Consider the following 24,488-nt stretch of genomic DNA (forward strand, 5'->3'; position numbering starts at 1 on the left):
GATAGCAAGTATAATATCTCCGTGTCAGAAAACATGGTGTTTCTAACGTAAACGTATAAGGACGCGAGACATTTTTCTCCACGATAATATGCCATCGTGTCACCATTGCATGGTACTCATATTTTTGGTAAATGACATCTGGTAAATACCAAAAGTATTCGTATTAGATATCATCATTCTTATGCCAAAACCATCATTCAAAAAAATATTTTGCTAATGTAGATAGATTTCTAGGGGTCTCGATTAAAATTTATCGCTACTTTTTGTATCTGTTAGAATATTGTTTGTCACGTATAGAATTTATAGCAGCAATATTCTAGCAATACCTTTAAAAAATTTAGATGCCATTGTCAAATATTAATCACAAATATAATTGTTCTTGACAATAGACCTTAAAGATAGGCTTTAAAATTACACTAATAGTACAGATATAAATTCTATCCCTGTCATTTAAATTGATTAAGTACAAAATATATGCAGCATCACAGTATTTGCTAATAATTTATCCTGTCTTTCAGTTAATTTTTTTTACACCTAGAAAATTTTTGTCCAAGTTGCAAGATTATTTTTTTGAGTGATAAATATGCAATTTTGTAATTCTGAATTATTACAATAATATGCTCTGAAAAATCAGATTCTTGTAATTTCTTCAGATTATTAAAACGTTATACATATTTTTTGTGACATTAGTATTATGTAGTATTGATTATTTAAGTAGGTAAATATTACACATTGATGACACGAATATAATCTTATCTACTAACTAATCGCGTTTGATTTTTGACCGCAGCTGAACGGATCTTACGTGTCGCGATTCGCGATAATATTTCAATTAGACGTTATTATTCCGCTGCGAGTCGATCCGTATCGCCGATCGGCTAGAACAGATCTTATATTCGCCGTTCGCATCGTGAAAACGGCGTTTACGATTGCTTTATTATTTAGAGATTCGAACCACGTACGGATGTAACTCGGTATCGTAATCCGATGAACGTTCGTTGCACGATGGTGTGCAGTTAACCCATATAACCGGCGGAACAACCTCGCATGGAAGACTACATCTTCGTTAGCTGGCGCCATCGATAACGACAACAACCGCAACCGCGCAAAACCATAAACCGTAAGGAGCGTAACGGAAAATGAGATACACCTCTCTCTAGTTTGGTTACCTTCGTAAATTGCTACAAAAGAGTTCTCTTAAATGTTGCAACTACACGAGGAAATAAAAGTAACTCGTATTATATATATAGATATTTTATCCCGCTACATGGAATAAACTATTAAAATGCTTCCTAACATCTCCTTCTGCTCTATCTAATATTAAAATATTATTAATAAAAAAAAGATATCTATTATATATATTTTATACAAGAAACTTGGTATACAGAGGATGTGTTAAATTTAAAAGTATTCGAAATACTGATTAAAAGATAATATCAAACTTATCGTATGATACAAAAATCTTAATACTAATACATTTTATAAAACAAATTGCTAATTTTAATATAAAAAATATTGGCGAAATAAAATGATAGAGAAAAAATAGAAGAAATTAATTTTTTAATAGAAGGAGATGAAACATACTTTTGTATTCCCTCTACTTAACACCTTCAGAATTCTAGTGGACTCTATCTTCGGTCTTTTAGTAAGAGATACGACGATGTAGAGAATAAACGTGCGTTTTTCATATTACTACGAGTTATTATATTTTTACTTATGTATAAGTGACATTCGCAGCGAGATTGAAAAAAAAAAAAATAGATCCCCAGGTAGAGCGCGATCGAGAACCCGAAAACAATCGTGACTATTTGCGGGTCTCGGCGTACAAGAGGACAGACCCGTCTCCTGGGGAATTCGCCATCGAGCGGATGGTGGAATGTGAGCTCGCTAGGCAGCTCGGAGCTATTTCGGCCGTGATTATTTCGCGATCATATAAATCTTCCCCCTGGCGATGAAACACCGGGGACATAGCCTGACAATTTAAGTTACGGGACAAGAGAACTAGTTTCTCGCCGAAGATTTGAAGAGCTGAAGATTTCGTACAAACATCTTCTTGGCATACGTGTTTATTTATTCAGTTTGAAGGTTGGAAAATAGGCATTAAATACTTTCTGGTGCTTGTTCCTTTCATTACAGGAGTAACACAAAGTTTAAATAATATATATTTATATATGTGTTTATCAATTGTAAACCATTTCTCATTTTAAAATTTATTTCGCAAAATATATTATACTATTTATTGATTAATTTTTATCGAAAATTAAAATAATTAAAAATCGAGTTAAATCAAATTTAATTTCTAAATTTTCTTTCGTCTTTTCAAAGATAGTACAAGCACTTTATATTGATTATATATTATGTGAATTTTGACATCAACATCATACCTAAATGTTTCCGCAATGCGCTGTTATGTCAGCCAAATTCCTCGAGCTCTTACAATTAACTTAAGGAACTTGTAAGTAGCTTGGGCAGTTTATGCTGCTCTAGCACTTCTATTTTCCGTCCACGAGAGCCCCCTTAGGACATTCTCCTGTATTTCTATCACGTAAGATAGCTAGGTAAGTAACTGCGGATCGTACGCGTTCGAGGACGAGATCGTCGTTATGCGACTGTACGACACCATAAATTCAACGTCATCGTATTTTGGGGTGATCCTTGACGCTTAGCGAAACGAGATCGGGGAGGTCTAAGCGAAATTTTACGACTGTTGCCACTGTTGATAAAAGATGCAGGAATGAAGTAACTCGATGAATAAATTATATAGACTAAATTTCAGATTATTCAGCGTTTTTTAAAAAATTAAAGGATTCCTAAAATTTCTAAAAATTATATTTTTGTGATAATATATATTATATAATTATAATATCGAGAATGTATTTTATTGCAAAAGCGTATAAAAAAGAGATTCTTATAAATTATAAAAAAAGATCTTATCCGCGGCACCGATTAATGGGACTTTTCTACAATCTTTAAATTTGACATCACACGTCGAGCGCTCCATTAGAAAGACTTGAATAATTTCAAGCGTTTTTAGCCGCCCGTGCCAAGGGCGGTTTTGCGACAAGCACACTGTTTTTGCCAGGGAAAATAACGCGAGCGGAAAAAGAAAGCATAAATTCGAAAGCGTGTTAAATCCCGCGAATGAGCGCCACGTGAGCAATGTTCTTTCACGAGTTGCAGTTTTAGATATTTTTTCTTGCTCTTTTTTTTCTCTCTTCTACTCTCGAGATGTGCAATAACAATCTATTCGAGAGAAAAGAAAGAACGGACTCGGAAATTCAAATCAAGATCGACCTCAAATTTTGCTTATTTTTATTCTCTTGTCACGGGTTTGTTTGATTTTGAAGGATCTTTTATAATGTATTGTCGCGTGAATATTTGTGAAATTTAAAGTTCGCGAAAATAATCCCGAAAATAAGTTCGTGACAGAATGATGACAAAAATCACATCTCGAGTTGCGGCCGCCATTTTCCGTGTACGATGAAAATATTTCAAATATTACTGATGAGGAAAAAAAAAATACATTTTCTACTGTCAGACAAAAATTTGCACGAATACGCAAGTAATAATAATTGAGCAATACGCGAGTTGAAAATTACTTGTTAATTCGTGTACACTGGACTCGTCGCAAACAACTACAGCAAATAAAAATAAGTAAATACGCGTGGACAAACGATGTTCCATACATACATTCATTTAATTAAAACATTAGCAAATTAGTATCGGTCGAAGCAAACTCTCGGAAAGTCCGTGCTTTCCATAGCTTCTCTCGTGTTGTCGAGTTTTTTTTCTTTTTTTTCTTTTTTTTTTTACTCACTTTGATACTTGTGATGGATGAAACGACGAGTGATCGCCAAAGCAAATTCGGGCATAACGAGCTACGAACAGCGGCGTTCGCCAGCAGGCTTTTTTTTTGTCCCGAGACGAAAAAATCCGGAATTTTTTGACACTAGCGGTTAATTACGTAATGCGAAAGAGCGTGTAGCGTTGAAAGCGAAATAAATTTGGCCAAAATAATAGAGGAATTATTCAGAATACGCATAATGAAAATTATACAATGCGCGGCGATAAGTATTTAAATTGCTATTCAAACCCTATCTCTCTTCTGTGTTCTACTGTTGCAAATAAGATAAAAAAATTATCATAGTCGAATACGATTATATATGTCGAATTTATTACAGCGTTCAATTCCCTGATCTTACACGGATTCCATGCATATCGAGTTGGCGATACACGCTTCGTCCGACGTCTTCGGCAAATCGCGTAAATTCTCTTCAAAGAGACGCGCTGCAGCTCGCATAATGTGGGCAATAACACGTGTGAGCACTTCTGTCTGGTCACGTATACGTCGACGTGGGTGGACGCGTATTCACGTTCAACATACGTGTATATCTACAATCCTGGCTGGTTCTCGCCGCGTGGAAGGATTGCGCGCGGAATCGATTAATGTCCGAGAGAGAGAGAGAGAGAGAGAGAGAGAGAGAGCCAAAGAGGATGCGGTTCCGATAGGAGTCTAGGTTAATGCCTGACATAGTTCGTCCGCAGATTGATTTTCCGACACGATACGACCCGCGCGACGCGACCCGGAATATTATGGACGTGGAGAGGTATGCGTTCCAAATAGATTCCATCATTAAAAATTCCCTCCTCATCTGAATGTAAACAAGTTTACAAAAGAAAGCAAATTCTGTAATAATTATAGCTAATGTTAATTACAAGTAAATATTAGTTGGAAATTTTTATTCTCTTACTTCTAATTCTTCATTAAAAAAAAAAAAAAAAAAAAAAATAGTTTTAATTTCCTGATAATAAAAACAAAAATGCAAAATTTTTTTTGTTTAATTTATAATATTGTGTCGTTATAATAGATGACTAATGAGACTAGTGAAGAATTATTTATTATATTAGGTTTTATATAGAATTGCATATTATCTTAGAAATACTTTGCCTCCTATTTTTCATCTTATCTTTATCTTAATTTTCCCTATATTCTAAGCTATTGAGTTTCCGACCGATTAATACATCGTTACATATACTTATCGGTATTGGAAGTTCACAGGATATTAAAAACATAATTGAATTACTCTCGCCTTACTTACACGTGCGTTATCGAGATGCAGTATAATTGCATAATCATTCCACCAACGTAAGGAAAACAAGGAGATAATGGACCTCTAATTTTATCGCTGCCGATATAGCCGCGGACGGAATTGTCGAAAGGCTCTACGAGCTTGCGGCAGACCGGAAGACGATCAATCGAGACGGAATTGGATTCCCTGCGCGCGATCCCGACAGACTAAATCATAACAAGTCTCGGCGTGCCGGACGGGGAGATTCACGCTTGTCTCGCGACGCGCGGCGTGGCAGTCTAATTTCGAGCGATTTATGACTCGCCAAGAATGCGCGTCCGTTCGGGCCGGGCTCGTTAATAAGTTACGCGGCTTTTCCCCTCCTTCCGTAAAGTTTCTGCAAGCCCGGCGCTAAAGATAGGCGCACGCGTGGCCATCGGCAGCGCGCACATCAAAGCGGGAACACGATTGTTCGCGATATAAATAGAAAATATATGAATCAAAAGTAACTCGCCTCAACACCTTTCTTCTCTCTTCTCTTCTCTTTCGGGTCATCAATCGTATCGCGTTACAAAATTCACGAATTCATCACTGAAATTACGCGCTACACCCTGTTTAAATCTCAAGCCCCCTTCTTGTCCCTTCCGGAGGATCCGGACATGCGTGATTTCACGCGACAGAACAAGCTATATCCATCTCTCATCTCGATAACGTCGAATGAGAACCCTCGTTTGACCGATGGCAATTTCTGGGTTAACTCTGGGACCTTCTCCTTTCGAAGGAAAATACCACGGTTGTCTGTCGACGGTCTGTCCGCTTTAGCAAAGCGACCCTTCCCGTCGTTTCGCAGCGAATCAACTCGACCCCTGGTGGCACTTCTAAACCCTTTTCATTTTCCCTCTCAGACAGGCGTCGACAAAATCGAGGAATCGCCAAGCTATTATTCAGTGACATACGACGATGTGTGCTTAATCGTCAAATGCATACATGGCACCCCTATCAGCTCTCACTAAAACCCCTTCTACAAAGATTAGGGATGATTTGGTAAAGCAAAGACTAGCGTAATCCATGATGGAAGATAGAGACTTTTCACGAAGCATTATTCTACCTCTATCACTAGTGTATAAACTTTATAAATCTCCTCTTTTTTTTTTTTTTTTTTTTTTTGCATAAAGAAAGATGGTGAGATGAATATGAAATTAGCCACCTCTCACGTTATAGATTCCTCAAATTGTTTGCAAAAGATAAAATAAAATAAATAGGAATATACGTAGGTCGGCGATGAGAACCGCTGACGGTAAACTACGGAGTGACTGATACCTGAGGGGTGGCTTCTGATGAAAACGAGCGGCGTCGTTTTCCCTTTACCGCATCACACAAGCGTGCGGTCCTTTTACCACCCTGCCGCGCGCGTGGAACGCCATATTGCGCGAAACGCGCGGAGAGAGCCCGAATCAACTGCCGGGCTGAAATGTAATCAAACGCCGTCGGGCTTATATCGAATGACCGTCGAGCTGAGCGAGGCGCACCAAACGCGCTTGGGCAACGGCCGATGAATACTGGAGATAACGACCGAACGAACAGCGTCGCGAGAAAATAACGCTTCGCGACAAAATCTGCTTCAAACACTTTTTGCGGATTGATTTTTTATTTAAAAAAAAAATCATTTCTCGAGTACGCACAATAAAATATTTGGTTTCATGTTATTCAAAAATGCTTCATTCGTAGAAATATATTCGATAGATTTCACACTCTTTGAAACACTGCTCAATTTTTTTTTTTTTTTTTTTTTTTTTTTTTTTTTATAATAATCATAGAATGGTAAGATAAATTTCTTCTTTACGAATAATATAAAATAAAATTTTTAATTATCTTTATCGAAACCTAAATATGTTTCTTTAATCAATCTAGAAAATTTTGAAATAAATTTTGTGTTTCAAACTCTCTCACATACAGTATCAAACATGTATCAAAGATAAAAAAAATGGTACGGAAAAAAGACGCTAACATTTCAAATAACACGTATATAATTGAGTTGGATCTTTTTGAAAGATCTTTTTCTCAATACTATTTTTTAGTGAAAAAAAAAATATCGCATATCTCGTTGCAACTTGTGATTGCTGTCGGTCGTGGAATGATCGATGAAAAGAATCTACACCATCTCCCTCTCTCAGCAATCTCCGTTTCTCTCGTGACAAGTTGATAACTACTCGTTCCTGCACGTTACACACACCAAATGAAATATATAATTCATTTCGCTCGCCAATGACTCGTGCAAATTACCACGTTACACTTGCCGTGCGATGTGATCGCTCATTATGTCATCTGGCGAAGGTAAGTACGTAACGATCGTGCATTGTAGCCGACACCGACAATGCTGCGGTAAAACGTGTAAGTCGCCTCTACATTTTTCTCGTCATAAAGGGAAAACGTCGGTGGAGGGATTTTTGAAGTATCGTACAACACGGATTTCCATCCGGTTCCTGTCGCTGAAACCACCGCAGTCACATTCCTCGTTGAATAATACAACCAAATAAATTTTCCCATGACATTTAGCTCGACATGAGAGCAAGGAAAAATGACGGGACCAGGGGGAGAAAACATTGGTAGTGACGAAAAAAGATAACCGATCGATACGTTGCGTCCTGAAACCTTTAATACACTGAATATTACAGCTGCCGAAATAGAGCTCCTTGAAGACGAGTCCTAAATATTTTATTAGCGTCTTACTGGGAGACGAAAAAACTAATTAGAACTTTAGCCAATTGCTAGCGACATTTTTATATCACATTTTTTTAGCACGTGTCGAAACTGCTCGTGTTTAACGCTTTTAACGTATTATATCTCGCCATTCTTATAATTAGCATTCCGCCCGAAATATTTCAGTACGAGCCAGTTGGAAAAAGACTATTTTTTTTTTCTTCTGGCACGACGCAAAGAGACGAGAACCCGACGTGGTTCATGATAATGTCCTTCTGTCGCCGTTGTTGCCGCGTGGCCTTGTTTCGATTATGAATACGCATTCTCCCATTTTTAATGAATCCATGGAGGCGAGCTCATCACGATTATGCGTCACCCGAGTCGACTACTTGTCATTTCAAAGGAAGTAATTGTGCGCACGCAGTAGGACTTACTTTCGAGAAAAAAAAAAAAAAGAACTCGCCCCTGACCGATATGTCCTTGTTTGTACGCCAAATCCTTTGAAAATATAATCACGAGTACCCTCGAAATAGCTGCCCGATAGCTTAATTAGCGTGACGGAATTAACTAAATTAAAGATTGTAACCTTTGATTAAATGTATTTAATTCATATTTTTTGCTCCTTGATAAAAAAAAGGCAGTTAAATATTTTAATAAATATCTTTAATATTAAATGACTTTGAAAAAGACAAATTAAAACAACCAGATTAATCGGCGATGTGTAACTTTGACGTTTTTCTTCTCCGATATGTCGTTAACGCCCGCTTTTCGAAAATTACATTGCGTGTTGAAACAGGCGTAGTTAACGAGACTCGGTCGAGCTAACGAATCGCTCATGCGATTTATTCGCGACGTACACGAAAAGAAATTCGCTAGATTACGCCGCGAGATCCGCGAGACCGCTTGTCTGAATTTTATTTGCGTCGTACGTCGGCTCGGCACGTAGATTAAACGACGTTTCCCGGAATATCTGCACACAGCGATACGGACTATTAATTCGCTACACGTAATACGTTGCAGCAGGGCCGGCCTTAAAAAGCCAACCCTCTTGAAACGTAATAGTATTATAGTATTACCGTACACGAATCGAATTTAACGAATCTCCAATTTTTCTTAAACTCTACGACCAATTTTTTCGCGAATTAAGGCTCTAATAAAAATGAGATTTCGAGAAAAGTAGATGAGAGAACTGAATCATCATTTTTCCCTATCTTTTTTTTTTTTTCTTTTTTTTTGCATTCTCGCCAATAATAATTTTCTCTTTTTATTATTACATTTTATTTCGTGACATTTAATATTGTGTGGATATCAAGTGTACCATTAAAAAATTCCTTATAAAACCTGTACATAATATCGCAGTAAGTCAGAGAAACCGCCGGCCCTCTCGGACAGCATTTCTTCGTGATTCGTGCTTTCTTTTTCTCGACACCCGTTACGAGCCCTTATCTCTGGCAGCCGTATCTACATGCACCCTCGCGTGTCACGCTCGCGGGATATAACGCGAGCTCGCCCTCGACAGGAGTCGTGCCTCATGGGAGAAGGAGGGAAAAAAATCGCTGCTCTACACAAGCGGTTTAAAGTCGTCTTACGCGGCACGCGCGGCTTAGATATGTAATACATGAAATGAAAAAAAAATACAGAGCAAGATATATTTTAACCAAGGAATTTTATTACATGGAAATGTGAAAATTTTGTTAATTCTTTTGCGATTTTTTTTTTTTTTTTTTTTTTTTTTTTTACGCAGTCACAATCTTTTTCCCCGCCCGATGACTTTGACGTGAAATTATCAATTATGACAAAGATATGTCTCCGAACGTTTTGTATTGGCGACATTCGATTAATCGCATTAGTTTCTCCTCACGCAAAGGAAACGAACGAGCGAACACGAGATGTATGCCCCGTTCGCATATAAATTCATCGACAATTGTCGCCGGTCCCTGCCCCGTCCACCCCCGTTGTCGTCGCTCCGGATCGATGGAAAGTTTTGAGAGGCGATAATAAAGTTGGGCTTCGTTTCGAAATAGATTTCAATTTACCATCCACGCGGACTCGACTTAAGAGCGCGGTAAATCCCGCGTTATTTCACCCAACTTGCTGCCGCCAACTTTATCGGCCCTGACTGGAATCGGTGTGGCCTTGAACCCGTGTTACTTTATAATATAAACCGGCATGCACTCGACGATCGAGTAAACGATGCCGGGACACACACACACACACACACACACACACACACACACACACACTTGTCCTGTACAATAGTTTAGTTTCTCTACAACTATACCGCCCCAGCTCGAAACGACGAAATGTCTCCGCTCTTTGTTTCCAAGCACGATATACAATGTGTCAGACAATAGTCGTGTAATCGCTTGTACGTCGTGCGTATAACTTTCGAGGGGAAACATGAACATTATAATAGAATCGTTGTAAAGTAGCTAAATAAATAGGCAAATAAGTAAGACTCTGAAGAATGCGACGGGTGAGAAAGAAAAGGTCAGTCTTTACTGTAAAACTGTGCCCTCGCGACATTAAATATTGATATCGAAACGAATGACACCCGAGAGCTTTGTCCAAAGGAAACTTTTGTGCTCCGCTTCGCTTTTAATCACGATGTATCGAACGCAACAATTAAGGTGATTAAGATTAGAACGTGCAAAGCTTTATTAAACACGCAAAATGTTTATTCAATTGAACCTTCTTTTTATCTTTTCCATTACTTGGACCAAACTTTAAGCCAAAATTTGCAAAGCTTTTCCGCCACACAAAATCATCCGAATTAAGTTGAAGTCGAAGTTGACAGTATATCGCCAATGCAGCAATTTTCGTGGTAGATTTTTTTGATCTGACGTTCCTGTTTATAAAAGCCGGTCAATATCTTCGAAATAAAAGGGGGAAGGACACCCTGTAATTTATCTTCGCGATATTCGAATATTTCGAAGGAATAAAGAAATAAAGCATGAGTAAAAAAAAGTGAGGAAAGAGTGGTAGCTAATAAAGCGCCAGCAATATTCTGAATCGTTATTTAGTTGTAAAAGTTGCGGTGATGCATCGCCACCGGATGTCGTTTCACTGAATCGTGGAATCGCGATCACGAGCCTTTCCAACAAACGTCCTTGACCTCGCACAAACGACGGATCCAAGGACACATCCGGCGAGGGTGAAATCAACCTCGAGAAAGAGTCACGAACTGCGTTATTGAAACCTTAGATTAGTATCTGCAAACTATCGCGTAATCGGTTACTTTTAATTATTGTGCAGCTCCCAAGATGCCATCGCCTACCTGCTTCCATATTTTTATCCATGTATAGGTATTTGATTTATAATATACAGGATGTATATACAGAGTATTCCTCACTCTGAATCGTCGGATTTAGCGGTCAATTTTTAATCGATTTCTTTTTCGCGAAAATATCGAGCAGAAATTCATTATTTATTGAAATCTTCCCATTTTCAAAATTTCCTTTCCATCTAAATCCTCTTAAATAAAAATTTCCTAATAGTAAAACGTATTGAACAATATAATTACCTTTTTTGTTCTAAAGTTTCAAAAAAATTTTCAAAAAGCCATTTATTTTTAATCTCTCGTAACTCAAGAAAGCTACGGATACTTTGACATTTTAAAAGCAAAATCAACTCAAGATTGATCAAAGAACCCGTAGTTCAAAGCAAGCCCGCTTAGAGTAAAAGACACTCTGTATGTCTAAGGAGAAAAATGAAAAGACAATTTAGATGAAAGCTACCCGCTGCATGATGTAACAATTACCTATATATGTGTGTTTTAGATTTTTTTTATATAAAAGTATCGCTTTTTTTCGTGACTGCCGTGTGGGGATGAGCGCTATATTTTTATTGCAAAACCGTTAAACGTTAATGACAGCCAACGCATATATACGTCGGTTATGTGACGGAACGTAAAACGACAGTCCCCGACGATCTACGAGAGACGAGTTTACTGTGTTATAACTCGGTTGCCCCTCGGTCCACTGGCTTTTACTGGGCCACTCCGAAAACTCATTATAATAAAACTCGCGCCGCGTTTATGTTCCATGCATCTTCCTTCCGCGTTAACGTTGGCGCATTTAAAGCGTGACGTCATGAACGCGAAAAGTATATTATTGCGAGTAAACCTTTCAGAATGATAAAAGTGACAAGAGCTATTTTTATCGTTTTGTATTGTTTGACGATAAATAAAAAAATGCGTAAGAAAAAAAATTTTGCAAATAATACTGCCGAAAATATATTGCAAGTTGAGAGAAAGGGAGAGAGAGAGAGAGAGAGAGAGAGAGAGAGAGAGAGAAAAAGAGTTTGTCAATATTATAATAAAAATTATAATTATAAAAATCTTAAATAATATATAAAATAAATCATAAATAATAAAATCTTGTTCTCTAGAAAAGGGAAAAAAAAAAAAAAAAAAAAAAAAAAAGATGGAAAAAATGTTTTTCCTTTTCTACATATTAAAACAAATGTTATCTCTTTGTAGAGCGGAATATCGCGATGCAAAATTCACCGACTTCGGGAGTTCATTTTTACCATTTTATTGTTAGAGATAGTAATTTCGAGAAGCAGTCTACTGATGTAAAGCGTATGACTTGCAGCCCCTTCGGTCTCAAAAGCATGTACAGTCGACCCAGTTTCGCACGGCGTCGCATCTTAGTGCATTTCTGACTTGCCGACTTTCATGTTAGTTCTTTCCCGAATCTCTGTCGGGTTTACAACGTGGTTACGGGAGAATATAAGTACTAACCGTTTTATAGCTGCAAAGGGAGAAGAGATATCATATTACGTAACCGCAAAACTCGTGGAAAACTTGTCAAGTTGATATTTTTCCAATCTTCCTTACATTATATATATATATATATATATATATATATATATATATATATATATATATATGCGTATGTGTGTGTCCTTTTCCATCAGCTAGCAAAAATAGAGATAGAGAAAGAGAGATAATGTATTATAAATTTGAAATTATACGCTTATATTGAAAGTAAGTAATTCTAATTTATTTAGTTTTATTTTATTTCACTAATGTCATTATTTATTTTTATTTTATTTTATTAATATATTACATAGTATTTTTTGTTATTTTTTTATATCTTGATTAGACAGTAAAATTTTTTATGATAACAGTGATATATGTATGTATGTATAACTATCACAGTCTATTTAAAGAGCAAAAAATTTTGATTAATGTAGTATATGCGGAAATAAATTATACATTATCGTATACCTCGTTATAAAAGAATTAATAACTGCAATTCCACAAATATTTATTCAAAAATAGTTAAAGCTATAAATATCGAAAAAAGACATAAATTATTGGCATTTTTGCATATTTGTTCAGCAATCAATATCGATAAATTAATGTTCCTATACAATCAAGATAATTTGCCTTTTCGCGAAAATATATTCTTCTAATCAATCAAGAAGACCGAATCGGTCGTCCTTTCTGCCAATTTCAAACCGATCCATATACACAAGGCAGGTCCGACGTCAACTTTCGCATTGTTCGCTAATTGGATATCGTCCGCGGACGAGAATGAGCCATTACCAACTCACGACATTACCAAATGACTTCCTCTTTTCGGTATCTCCGAATGGCGATATCGGCAACGAGTGCACTCGACGGAAATGCGCCCGCGTTTGCGGACGGAGGATAGCAACTTTGACGGTTTCCGCCTTTGCCCTCCCCTCCCCCACCCCTCATCCGTCCGCGAAAGCACGACGGCGATACAAAAATACAACTTGTTATCTTGCAGATAATGCGTCCGGTCGGAGTTCCGATTGTATGAAAATGCGGCGACCGTTCGCGTTAAAACGCGCCTCATTTAATTCTTTCCTTCTTTCTTTCTTTTATCTCCGCTCGACTAACGCGCGCGTTAAACTCGTAATTGGATGACGATCGAGCAAATTGGTATTCCGCGAATAAAGTATTCAGATTATCTCATCCTCCCTCCAACAATCATTGATTGGCAGTAAGAATAAATTATCGAGGAAATTCGAAATAAAGTGACAATATTTTCTTAAAAAGATTTCTCTCTTTTTTTTTTTTAAGCATTTAATTTCTGTAATAATATTAGTCTGCATTAAAATTCAATATGAATTATGATAATTTATACATCTACGAGAAATTTTGAATAATATTGTCCTCTAGAACTTTTAAAAAATAAAATTATACCCTCTAACAATTGTATCACGAAGATGTGCCTATCGGGAAGAGCGATAAGTATCGGTTTAGAAACGATCCGTAGGGATATATATATATGAAAGAACTTGTATATGTATGTGTGCGTGTGTGAGCCTACGTGTACATTTTACCAGTATCAAATATCGCGCTATTGAATCCCCGTCGAAAAAGAGAACGATAAACTTGGGAACCCTTGTCGTCGTCTTCGTGGCCTCCTTTCATGATTGTATCCCGATATCGATTGCGCCTTCTCGAGCATTCTACGTCTCCGAGGATGGTCCTTTATGCGAACACATTGTTTCGCGTATCGCGTATCGCGTATCGCGTCGCGCGAATGGAATTTACATTCGGATCAGCATCGGCTTGGGAATTGATTTTCTACGACTTCCTTTCTACATCTTTGCAAAGAAGTCGGATGCGTTATAATATAATAATTAATTATAATTATAATTATCGAATCATTTTCCGTACCAATTGTTAATCACCTCGATTGGAAGGAAAAATCGTTAAATTACAGTTGAGTGCAATGTTCGTGCGATATTAAATGCAACGTACAATGTATAATAAAATTTAATCGAAAAAGACACATAATACCTATTTTTTATCTGGCATACATAAAAATATAAACATAATATTTAAATATGTATATTAATTTTACAATTATAATATTAATTGTATTAACAACTAATAATTTATTTTTAATATTTATACCTATATATATATATATAATTTTTCATATACACAAAAGTTTAAATGTCAGATTAATCTATTTAAAATGTATTCTGTATAAAGCAAGAGAGGGAAAAAATGTGTGCAAAGTACACACTTCTATAATTTAACAACATAGTTGTCTTTTATAATAAATTTTGCACCGTACTACTGCGTTAAACGGGGTTAATGTGATATAGTGGGCGATGTATACAAATATCAACACCTGCGAGCGGTATCAACTAATCCAGACTACGTATGCATTAAAGCATCAAATATTAAGGACGCCGCTTCCGGAGGAGCCTCGATTACGCGCTAAGGGAGAAAATTTGAAGAGAAGAGGGAAGGGGTAAACTTCCTGCGCCGGTCCGTCGGCATATATTCAGGCGCGTATCAGAAAGTGAGAGAGAAAGAGAGAGAGAGAGAGAGAGAGAGAGAGAGAGAGAGAGAGAGAGGGAAACTTCGTCTCTCGTTACCATTTGATAAGATAATTAACGACTCCGCGGCGCGATCGAGTACACTTGGAGCAGCTCGTCGCCATCGCGTCGACATGTATAAACTGTCAAACGCCCATGTGTTACATGCACGTGCACATATGGGTTATCCGCTCTCCGCGATAACGGAGTCAATTACGGCTCCTCCCGCAACTGCTTCGCGCTCTTTCTCTCCGCCGGGAATTTCCCGAATAATTTATTCGCTCTCGCGCATTGTTTGTGTGTCGCCGGTCCCGGGGACCGGACTTTTGCAGCCACCGCTTTGCACTTTGACCGCTTTTGCGTCGCGATCCGTCACGCGCGAATTATGCAACTCGGTCAGATATTATATTACGATGTTGCGTAAAATTCGCGGTGGTTTTCTCGTGAAAGAGAATTTTCATCCTGAAAACGTACGCGTTTATTAAAACGTCAGCCCGCGAAGCTTTTACTGCGTATTAACTTGGCGTTATCCGTTTTGGCGCAAAAAAAGACCGCCAAGACTTTTATCCCCATCCTCTAGGATAAAAGCTGCTCGATTTTTCGCCTCCGCAAACCACGCCCATTTCACTCTATACAAAGACGATGTTAATTAACGTGCAGAATTTCTAATATATATATATATTTCTCGCAGCATGCATTCGTATGAGAATGGTATTTGACCATTATGGATAAATATATTTTTATGCGCATACGTTTTTCATTTCGCTTGAAATGAAAAACATCCGACAAAATTATAGATCAAAACGTATCCGCGAATCTTTTCAAAGATTCTCTTTATCAAACGCTCTCTTTATAAATTCGCTTTAATTATGAAAAAAGCTACTGTTTTTTTTCTGAATTTTTCTGATTTAATTTTTCTTTAAATATATTTTTATCTGACATATCTTCTTTCTTTTTTTATTGTGTATTAAAGAGGAGTTTATTTCCTGTTTATAATAATAATAGATATCTGAACGCAAAATGTAATATTATCTATTGATGATATATTGGTAAACAGTGTAAGTGCATATAAATGTGTATTAGAAGAAAGCAATCATCTCTTCCAGAGATTTCTATGATTTAGATTTAATCAAATTTAAGGATCCGCGAACGAGCATCTTTGTTAAAAAAAAAAACTCTATTCCCACATCGCAAGAGACTTTCTCGGCGGTAACTTTGGACGTCGAAATGTACGGTGAATGTTTGAGGTGGTCGTTTCTGTCGCTTTAACTTAAACTCGACTTTATAAGATATTAAAGCTTCGAGGTCGAGCAATCGATCTACCCGTGATCGGCTGTCACTGTCACCTCGAGTTTCGTGTCATTTCGCTCGGACGCGATTTTACGCAACACACACGCGTAAATCGAAAAAAAAAATATATATATATATATATATATATATATATATATACAATAGATACCGAAAATATATTCATATCGTTACTTTTCTTCCACCCACGCATTTCATCCCCGCGTCGATTATCGACACGGTTCAATATTTAGACGGACAACACCGATGTGGCGACAGCGCCGACAAACGATAAACATTTGATGCTTTTTAGGTATGCTTTATAACGGACGAACAATATTGCCACTGTGTTCCATCCCGTGCTTGCCACTCTCGCGCCTCCTCCCCTCCCACCCACCCCCCACCCCTTCCGAGCCGCTCTCACACTTGTATGAATAATTTATGCTCCTACACACCAGCCGGTGGTGCCCGAGTTCGGTCAACACGACGTTCTCGCATAACCATGTTTCCGGCTCCGTATCAATTTTGCCGCGACATGGCAGGAAGACAATTAAGATAGCACGCCGTTGGATAACAACTATGTTCCCCTTTTTGGATTCGAGCCACGCGTCGACAATTGGCTTTCCCGATATTACAACAGTGACAGAAAAACATGTGTTAAATTCTTGTACTTTTTTTTTGTTCCGTCTCTTATCAAATATGGGTGACCATGTCTTGTCAAAGTTCTAACTGCCTCAAAGTACTTGAAAAAACTTGTAGAAATTTAAATACATTCCTCGATATTTGTAGAAAATAATTGTGTACGATAAAAGTTACAAAATAATTTTTAAATATTTTTTTCTTTAATTGGTTAAAGCCTTTGGAATATTCTATTGCTAAAATATCGACTGGGTCAATATGATATCCATATGTCATCTGTAAGAGTAAATTCTTTCGGCATCAGTACAGATAAATATTCGCTTTGTTATTAGATGTTTTCTAAATGTAAATATTACTACGTCAAATCGAAGTATGCGATTTAGTACGTAAAATAGTATTAGATTTTCCCTGTGCGAATTTGTAATCGGCGGCGAAATAAATGGCAGTGATGTTATTTGCGTTATCAAAATTAAAGTTGTATTTGCCGCGAATGGATTTTCGAGAAGAACGACACGCGACCCAGCTCGCGCTAAACGAGCAAACAGAAAATCCATTTTGCCAGACGAGCAAACTGGAATTGCGACTCGCTACGGAATACGATCTAAGATATCTCCACCGATTGTTCTCTTATCTCTATCTCTTCTAGATATTACAATAGCGTTGAAATTTCGAATGCAAAAAGTTAGAGGGCAAATATTTCGCATTGCTATTAAAAATATATGTAAACGAAATTCCCACGTGTAAACTATGCTCGATGACACGAGCGGAAGTTATGCTAAACTATAAGAGAATCATTTTACGATAACTGGCATATTCTTTTTTTTTTCAAAGATAACACGTTTTTCTTTTTTTTAACGGTTAACATTAACTTTCAATGATAATTTCTCGATTGCGTCGCCGCTTTTTCCAAGTAATGTAAGAAATTTCGCAAAAACGTAAACGCAAGCACCAGAATAGCAATAAACCTTTACGACCGCACGTAACGAAGAAACTCGCCGCGGTTCTAAAGTGAAAAAAATTGCAAGAGCGAAAAAAGAAACGAAAAGAGGATATTAGTGCAACGTCGAAGCGATTATTGTAACGCGCTGTTTTATCCCACTTGTAACGCAAAGAGGGGGGAAGTTGAACGTGAGAACCTAAAACGAGCCACTTCGTTCTAAGTTAACGTGAAAATGACTACTTCTTCACGACGCAAAGAAACGCACTAATTGTCGACGAAGACCCACTCGGTTACGTCGGAACGAGCCATTATCATTCATTTAAATCCGCAAAGCTCGTTTAAAGGCCGCCTAAAATGTTGGAAAGAAATTCATTACGACGCATCAAGGATTGGATTTTATTAATATCGGTCACCTCTAACCGTTCACAACAATCACACGTACATGATATCAGAACTCTCAACAATTGATGAGTTTCCATAAAGTGAGACGCCAGTTTCATATTTACGGCTGATTGTTTATAATATAAAAGCAAAATTATATATATATATATATATATATATATCAAAAAGACTTTTCAAAAAAATTCTCTAAACTCCAATAAAATTACATGAGACTCCCCTGATCTTTCCAGATACAAAAGAAATCCCTGAGAATTTCTGGAATATTTTTCCAGAGAGTAGATACCCTCTAATATAATAAATATACTCAATATTTCTAATTAATAATTTTGACACTATCGTTTACGCATTCTCATATTAATTTTTTAATTATTACTTATATTATTACTCTTTATTATTTTTGAATTTTAAATCTCCCTAAATTTTCCCTTTATAAATTTTACTATTTAATCTACACTTTCTAAAAATCTGTAATAACAACAAAATTATTTATTAAAAAAAGCGTGTGATTTTTTGAACTTTAATTGATCAGTGATTTTACGCGTTAAAGCGTAAGAATTCGCTTTGGTTGAAATTTACTTCAAAATAATCATTCTTAAAATACATATTTTTTCAGAAGCCCAAGTTTATTAATAGCTTCAAAGACACGTAATTCAGTAATCAAAGTATATATTTTTGGTACACGATAATATGTAGCTACATTGAAAATGAAAGATTCAAGAGACCGCAAATTACCATCATCTGATTGATTGTCCCTATTCTCCGAACTGCTTATTCGTGTGAGGATTGAACCATACGATAATTGAGAACAATCGAGGATTATACGTCGTTCAAAGAAACGCGTCGCGAAGCCGTATGACCAGAAAGAAACCCGGTTGCTTCAAAGGAAGACTGCCAAGAGGCACCTTTTGATCTTCTCTACCCTACCAATTATCCAAACGCAATTTGATCTTCCTCGCCACTAACTCGAGACGCCACACTTGTAAAAATCGTTAGATGCCTCCGTTAATTATCCAATCGCACTTGAAAGAAGAACGCGGAGAAAAAAATTATCAAATATTTCAAAAAGACAACAATTATATACTTTCTTGTTTCTTAAAATGTAGCATTAATAATATAAACTCTAAAATGTAATTTATACCAGTAAATAATTTTTGAATTATGCAAATTAATCTTTCGCGTAAGACAGATTAATTTCCAAGTAAGTCAGTGAGTTCCAAGGTTTCCTTTTTCGTGTATGTTTCAAATTAATTTACCAGTTTTACAGTATGTTACAGTTTATCAAGCAAGTTAATCAAAATTGAAGCAGAGCTTTCGCCGATACGATCGAATGTATTTTTTCGTTTGATTAAATTTTCATAAATTCAAAAATTGAAAGTAATTTGCAAGAGCGATTTAAAATATCTGTCCGATAGATATTGCTTCTCTTCGCATCGTCACTTTGTCAAAGATAATAGCTGGTACTGCGCTTTTGGCACATGTATCGCTCGAGAAAAGAGAAAGAGAGGAAAAAGAAGGGCAGAACCGACAGAGAAAAATTGCGGCGTCTGGTTGTCGAATGTGAATCCGCATCGCGGTAAAACAGGATAGAATGGCTATAGTTGGGTAGAAGATAAATTATTCGTGAGGGATGCCATCAGACACGCGGACGACGAATAGCACGGAGGAAGGAAAAAGCGTGCGAAACCAAGAGACGACCGATCACCGATATGAATAAATCTAAAGCCGCTTCGTTGACCATCGATTCCAACGAGACGAGCATATGCGCGAAAAATATGCAGCGTGTTGCTGCCACAAACACATATGCGCGCACAATTCCATGAATCAAAAGTTACGAAAAACAAAACAGAAAAACGTACGTTCAAATAAATTAAACAAAAATTATAGCAAAACTGCTTCTTTACATATTTAATTAATTTCAGTTAATTATCTTGATTATCGAAGTGTTCATAATTATAAAGTTGAAACCGATATTTTGCATTTTTTTGATCAGCGCTTCACAAAAAAGTAATGAAAATTCCGTTAATTAAAAATAAATGGGACGTTAAAAAAATATTGTTCTATGCAAGGCTTCTCTCTCTCTCAAATTAAATTTTTGATGTTTCAAAAACGGCCGGTTAATGGAATAACAAAATACGTTATTAAAAAAAAAAAAAAAAAAAAAAAAGCGAATGTACGCGTGGCCCATTAATTCCACTAATGAAACTTATATCGTGGCGACGCAGAAAGTAATAACTGTCAATGATGCGTGTGTAAAAGGATGACAGCGAAGAAAGAAGGCGTGGAAGGAAATAGGACTGAATCGATCGAAGAGTAGCCGAGGGTGGGATTTATTACGTTCTCCTATTCTACGTTCCAGAACAATCAACGGACGCCGCAAAGGAGGTCGTCGCGATGGACTTAATTCAAGGATAATTGATCAAGGAGTAATGGCAGACGTGCTGGTGATAGATGAATGGCGGACCGAATTTTCGAATTTAATTAAAGTGTACATATTTTACATGCAATTAATCAGAACAATCTCGCTCGCTTGATATATTGATGCGTACATTATTCAAGTCACAAAGAATCGCCGAAATCGTTTTTTTCGCCACATTAACTTTATCGACACGATAAAATAATAATTATCGTTTAACGTTGTATATGTAGATAAAATAATTCGATCAAAAGTGAAATTTTCCACTCACCGGTGACAGGAGCCTCGATGTCTATCATGGTTTTTTCCGAGCGTAGAAGAGCGGCTCCATCGTTGATTATACGAAGAGCCGCAGCCTCGTCGATCCTACCTTCGAGAATAAAGTGTTGCTTCAGGACCTCCGGCCGCGGAGATCCTGTTCGTTCGTCGAAGACTTCTGCCACTGTCATTTTGTGCGACGGTGGAAACGGGACATCTGTTAACAATAATGAATGCCACGGAATTAGAAACATTAAGCAACGTGTTTGATAAAATTTTACATAACGAAAAAAATCTTATAATATATATATATATATATATATACACACACATACACACACACACACACACACACACACACACACACACAGAGTGTCTGGTAATTCGTAAAAAATCTCTCGTGTATAGGTAGAGCGGATCAAACTGAGCAAAAAAGTTCTGTATCGTTTTGCAATTTTCGGAATAATTATTGAGAAATTAATTAAAATTAATTAAAAAATATACCTAACCATTTTTGTGTGAGTATTAACACGTGGCGAGAAAAGCCAGCCCGCTGTCACGCGGTTGCTAGTCGCACGCGTGATAATCGTGTTACAGTGGATTGTCTCTTCTCACTGTGCACCTAGCGACCGCGTGACAGCGGGCTATCTTTTCGCAGAGCGCTAATACATTGGCGCAAATTGTATGTACACACAAATAAAATATATTTTAATAATATATTTGTTCAAAAATAATTATTAAATATAGAATCTACCATAATTAAAAAGACTGCGATCTTTTATATAGATGCTTCGTAAATTTCTCTCAGCTGTCTTGACATAAGGTCATTTACCGAATACCACGTGGCAGCGGTATTAATTACAACCGAGTTATTCGCCATAATTCTACGTGACAATTAATGTCTTTTTACGAGATACCGCGGCGCTACAAAGGCGATTCGTTGCATAGATAAATCGAAGCGCAAATACTGACGACAACTGTGCCTAAATATTGATCGAACGACTTTGCGAGCGAAACAAAACGTTATAGTCGCCGCCAACTCATAAGAATTGATGAGTGTGCGTACACGTTACACGAAATACACATGTAATTGAGATGATTTTTCTCTCTCTCTCTCTCTCTCTCTCTTTGTTTCTCTCTCTCTCTACGATTTACTTATGATTTCGAGTTTTCTCGTGGTCGCTTTTCACGATTTTCGCATTCGCAAAAATTACACGTAGTGAACCTAAGTCTCGCATTTTCATTTTCTCGTCACAAAAGTGTAAATATATATACAAGTATACGCTTTATTCGCTTTACTTGCGATTTTTCGTACTATCACGAGAAAACACATCAAGCGAATCTGAAACCGTTAACGAGATCAATGAGGCATGACACAGATGTGATAAAAAAGCTGTTCGCTTTAACTTCAGATAATTACGCAAGATGATTGTGTAATATTGGCGCGATATTCCTCCGTGACGTTCAAAATTACGCAACGTAAAATTATTAATCGCACTCGTCGCGCCTCGCGCGATTTATCTTTACTTAAGTGTACGCATAGGAACGAGGTACGGAGCAGCTGAAAAAACAGCTGCGTACAGCCCAAATTTCTTTTTCCATCGTGAACTATACGTCACGATACATAAAGAATTCAATAATTAAAACATGTCTCTCGGTTAGTTCGAATTAATTTTAATCGAGAAATATTTATTCCTCTAATTATAAATTTCATGCCACGTAACCGATCACATTATTATCTTATTCCGTGAAACAAACGAAACGTCCTACTCTATTCTTGACTGTTGTGTTTCGCACACACATTCTCATATCGAACTAGTTAGAATAATGTATAATAAATAGCAATGAAATATTTCAGCTTGCTTGTGAAACGATAACGATTCGCAGGTAACAGGTGGGCGACAACGAGGCATCGCGGATCACAATATCTCGTAACATTTGTCGGACCAATGTAAAAACATACGGCGTTCAAGGTTGGAATCGTTGTTATTGCTACACGGCACGCCATAATAATCGATCGACCGTTTGCCGTCAAGGTGAAACGCGGGTTACCTGAGTTAGCTCTTTCGGGTATCTGGACCTCAATGTTTTTGCTGGTTCTTAGACGTAGTTTAAAGGACGGGCTTTTCCACCCTCGATTATCCGACGTTTTCATGATACGTATATCCCCCGAAGTCGTTTTCGCGCCGGAACTTGTCGCGCGAACATACTCCGTAATTGTCTTCGGTTTTTGAAATCGACATGGCGATGATGTTTTTATGACCTTCTTCGGAGACCAAAAACACTGAAAGCAACCAAAAGAAACGTTCCGTTCCTTAGTGACCATTTTTTCCACATAGCGACGGGTTATGGCGACGTTTTGATTGTACTGATCGTTGAACGTGTCAATGTCCGTTTCGTACACTTCTTCATGTTCTCTGGAGGTACCCGGTTGACTGTTCAATGAATCCACCGTCGAGTCGTCGAGCAAACGAGTCGACTCCGCGTCCACGAAATTATGAGCCTTTCCCGTTTTCGCTTCTTCCAAATCTGACGGAATCGCGTCTTCCTGACACGACCCAACCTGATCGATCAAACTGTCGTCGCACGTCGACTTGTCCAACACCGTCATCTCCGACCGCATGGTCGAATAACCGGAAGAAATGATTTCCGTGCCCGAGTTCCGCGACGTCTCGTCGCGATCGAGGATCGATTTCTCCACATTTGTCTCTGTTCCTTCGTATTCGTTATCTACCATGTGTGAAATCTGCGCCGACAGGTCGATGCTTTTCTCCGTGTCACTTTCCACCAAGATATTCTCCGTTCTCGTTGATAGTGTCGAGGCGAGCGCACATGTGTCTTTCGGCGGAGACAAACTGATCTTGTTCATCAGCGCGGTCAATGACATATCACATGTAGGTATTTTTGGTCTGTCAGTTTCGTGAGTATCCAATACGAGCGAAACATCTTCAGGCGTCGCAGGAGACTGTTCGACGTATCTCCATTGTAAAAATCTTTCAAAAGATGGCGTAAAGTAGTTTTCATCAATCTCTTGCAGGGCTGTTTTCCTCTGAACGTTTGCTTTAATCGGCGTTAAACATGCGTTTTGTGACGTAATATTCCCGAACGATGAATTCTCAGGAGTAGCGTATTCGCTAACACAAGAAACATCTGTATCGTCGGGTGCATCCTTTTTATCGGACATGTTGAAGATACTGGCAATTATGAATACTTTGTCAGACACAAACTTTGAGTACTCTTCGTAAATGCATTAGATGGCATCAATTCTTCAAGAGGAAATCAAGTGGCCATTGGTGTTTATTGCAATATCGAAGTCACAAGAATCCATCTGATTGGATAATATAATCGATATAATCGATACCAATGCTCGTTTATACCAGGAGATGGCGACATATCCTGAAGCCTCTGAAACGCGCCTTGTACAAAAATTTCTGAAACGTGTATTCATCTTGTCGATCGTCTATTA

General features: G+C 37.5%; 1 protein-coding gene across 7 annotated transcripts in view; it reads right to left on the reverse strand.

Moving 5' to 3' along the window:
* Positions 1-24,488, reverse strand: part of LOC140670739 (serine/threonine-protein phosphatase 2B catalytic subunit 2) — a 119,768-nt gene that overhangs the window by 55,619 nt on the left and 39,661 nt on the right. For 2 of the 7 annotated variants that reach the window (XM_072901473.1, XM_072901472.1), the window contains exons 1-2: positions 23,075-24,299; positions 21,036-21,239 (exon numbers count right to left, since the gene is read on the reverse strand). In XM_072901473.1, coding sequence (XP_072757574.1) covers positions 21,036-21,239; positions 23,075-24,206 — 1,336 coding nt within the window. In that variant the 5' untranslated portion in view covers positions 24,207-24,299. Of the gene's footprint in view, positions 1-21,035; positions 21,240-23,074; positions 24,321-24,488 lie in introns of those variants that run through there. The other 5 variants (XM_072901476.1, XM_072901475.1, XM_072901474.1 and 2 more) reach the window with 4 other exon arrangements.

The sequence above is a fragment of the Anoplolepis gracilipes genome, chromosome 10, assembly GCF_047496725.1.
Source record: "Anoplolepis gracilipes chromosome 10, ASM4749672v1, whole genome shotgun sequence".
NCBI lineage: Eukaryota > Metazoa > Arthropoda > Insecta > Hymenoptera > Formicidae > Anoplolepis > Anoplolepis gracilipes.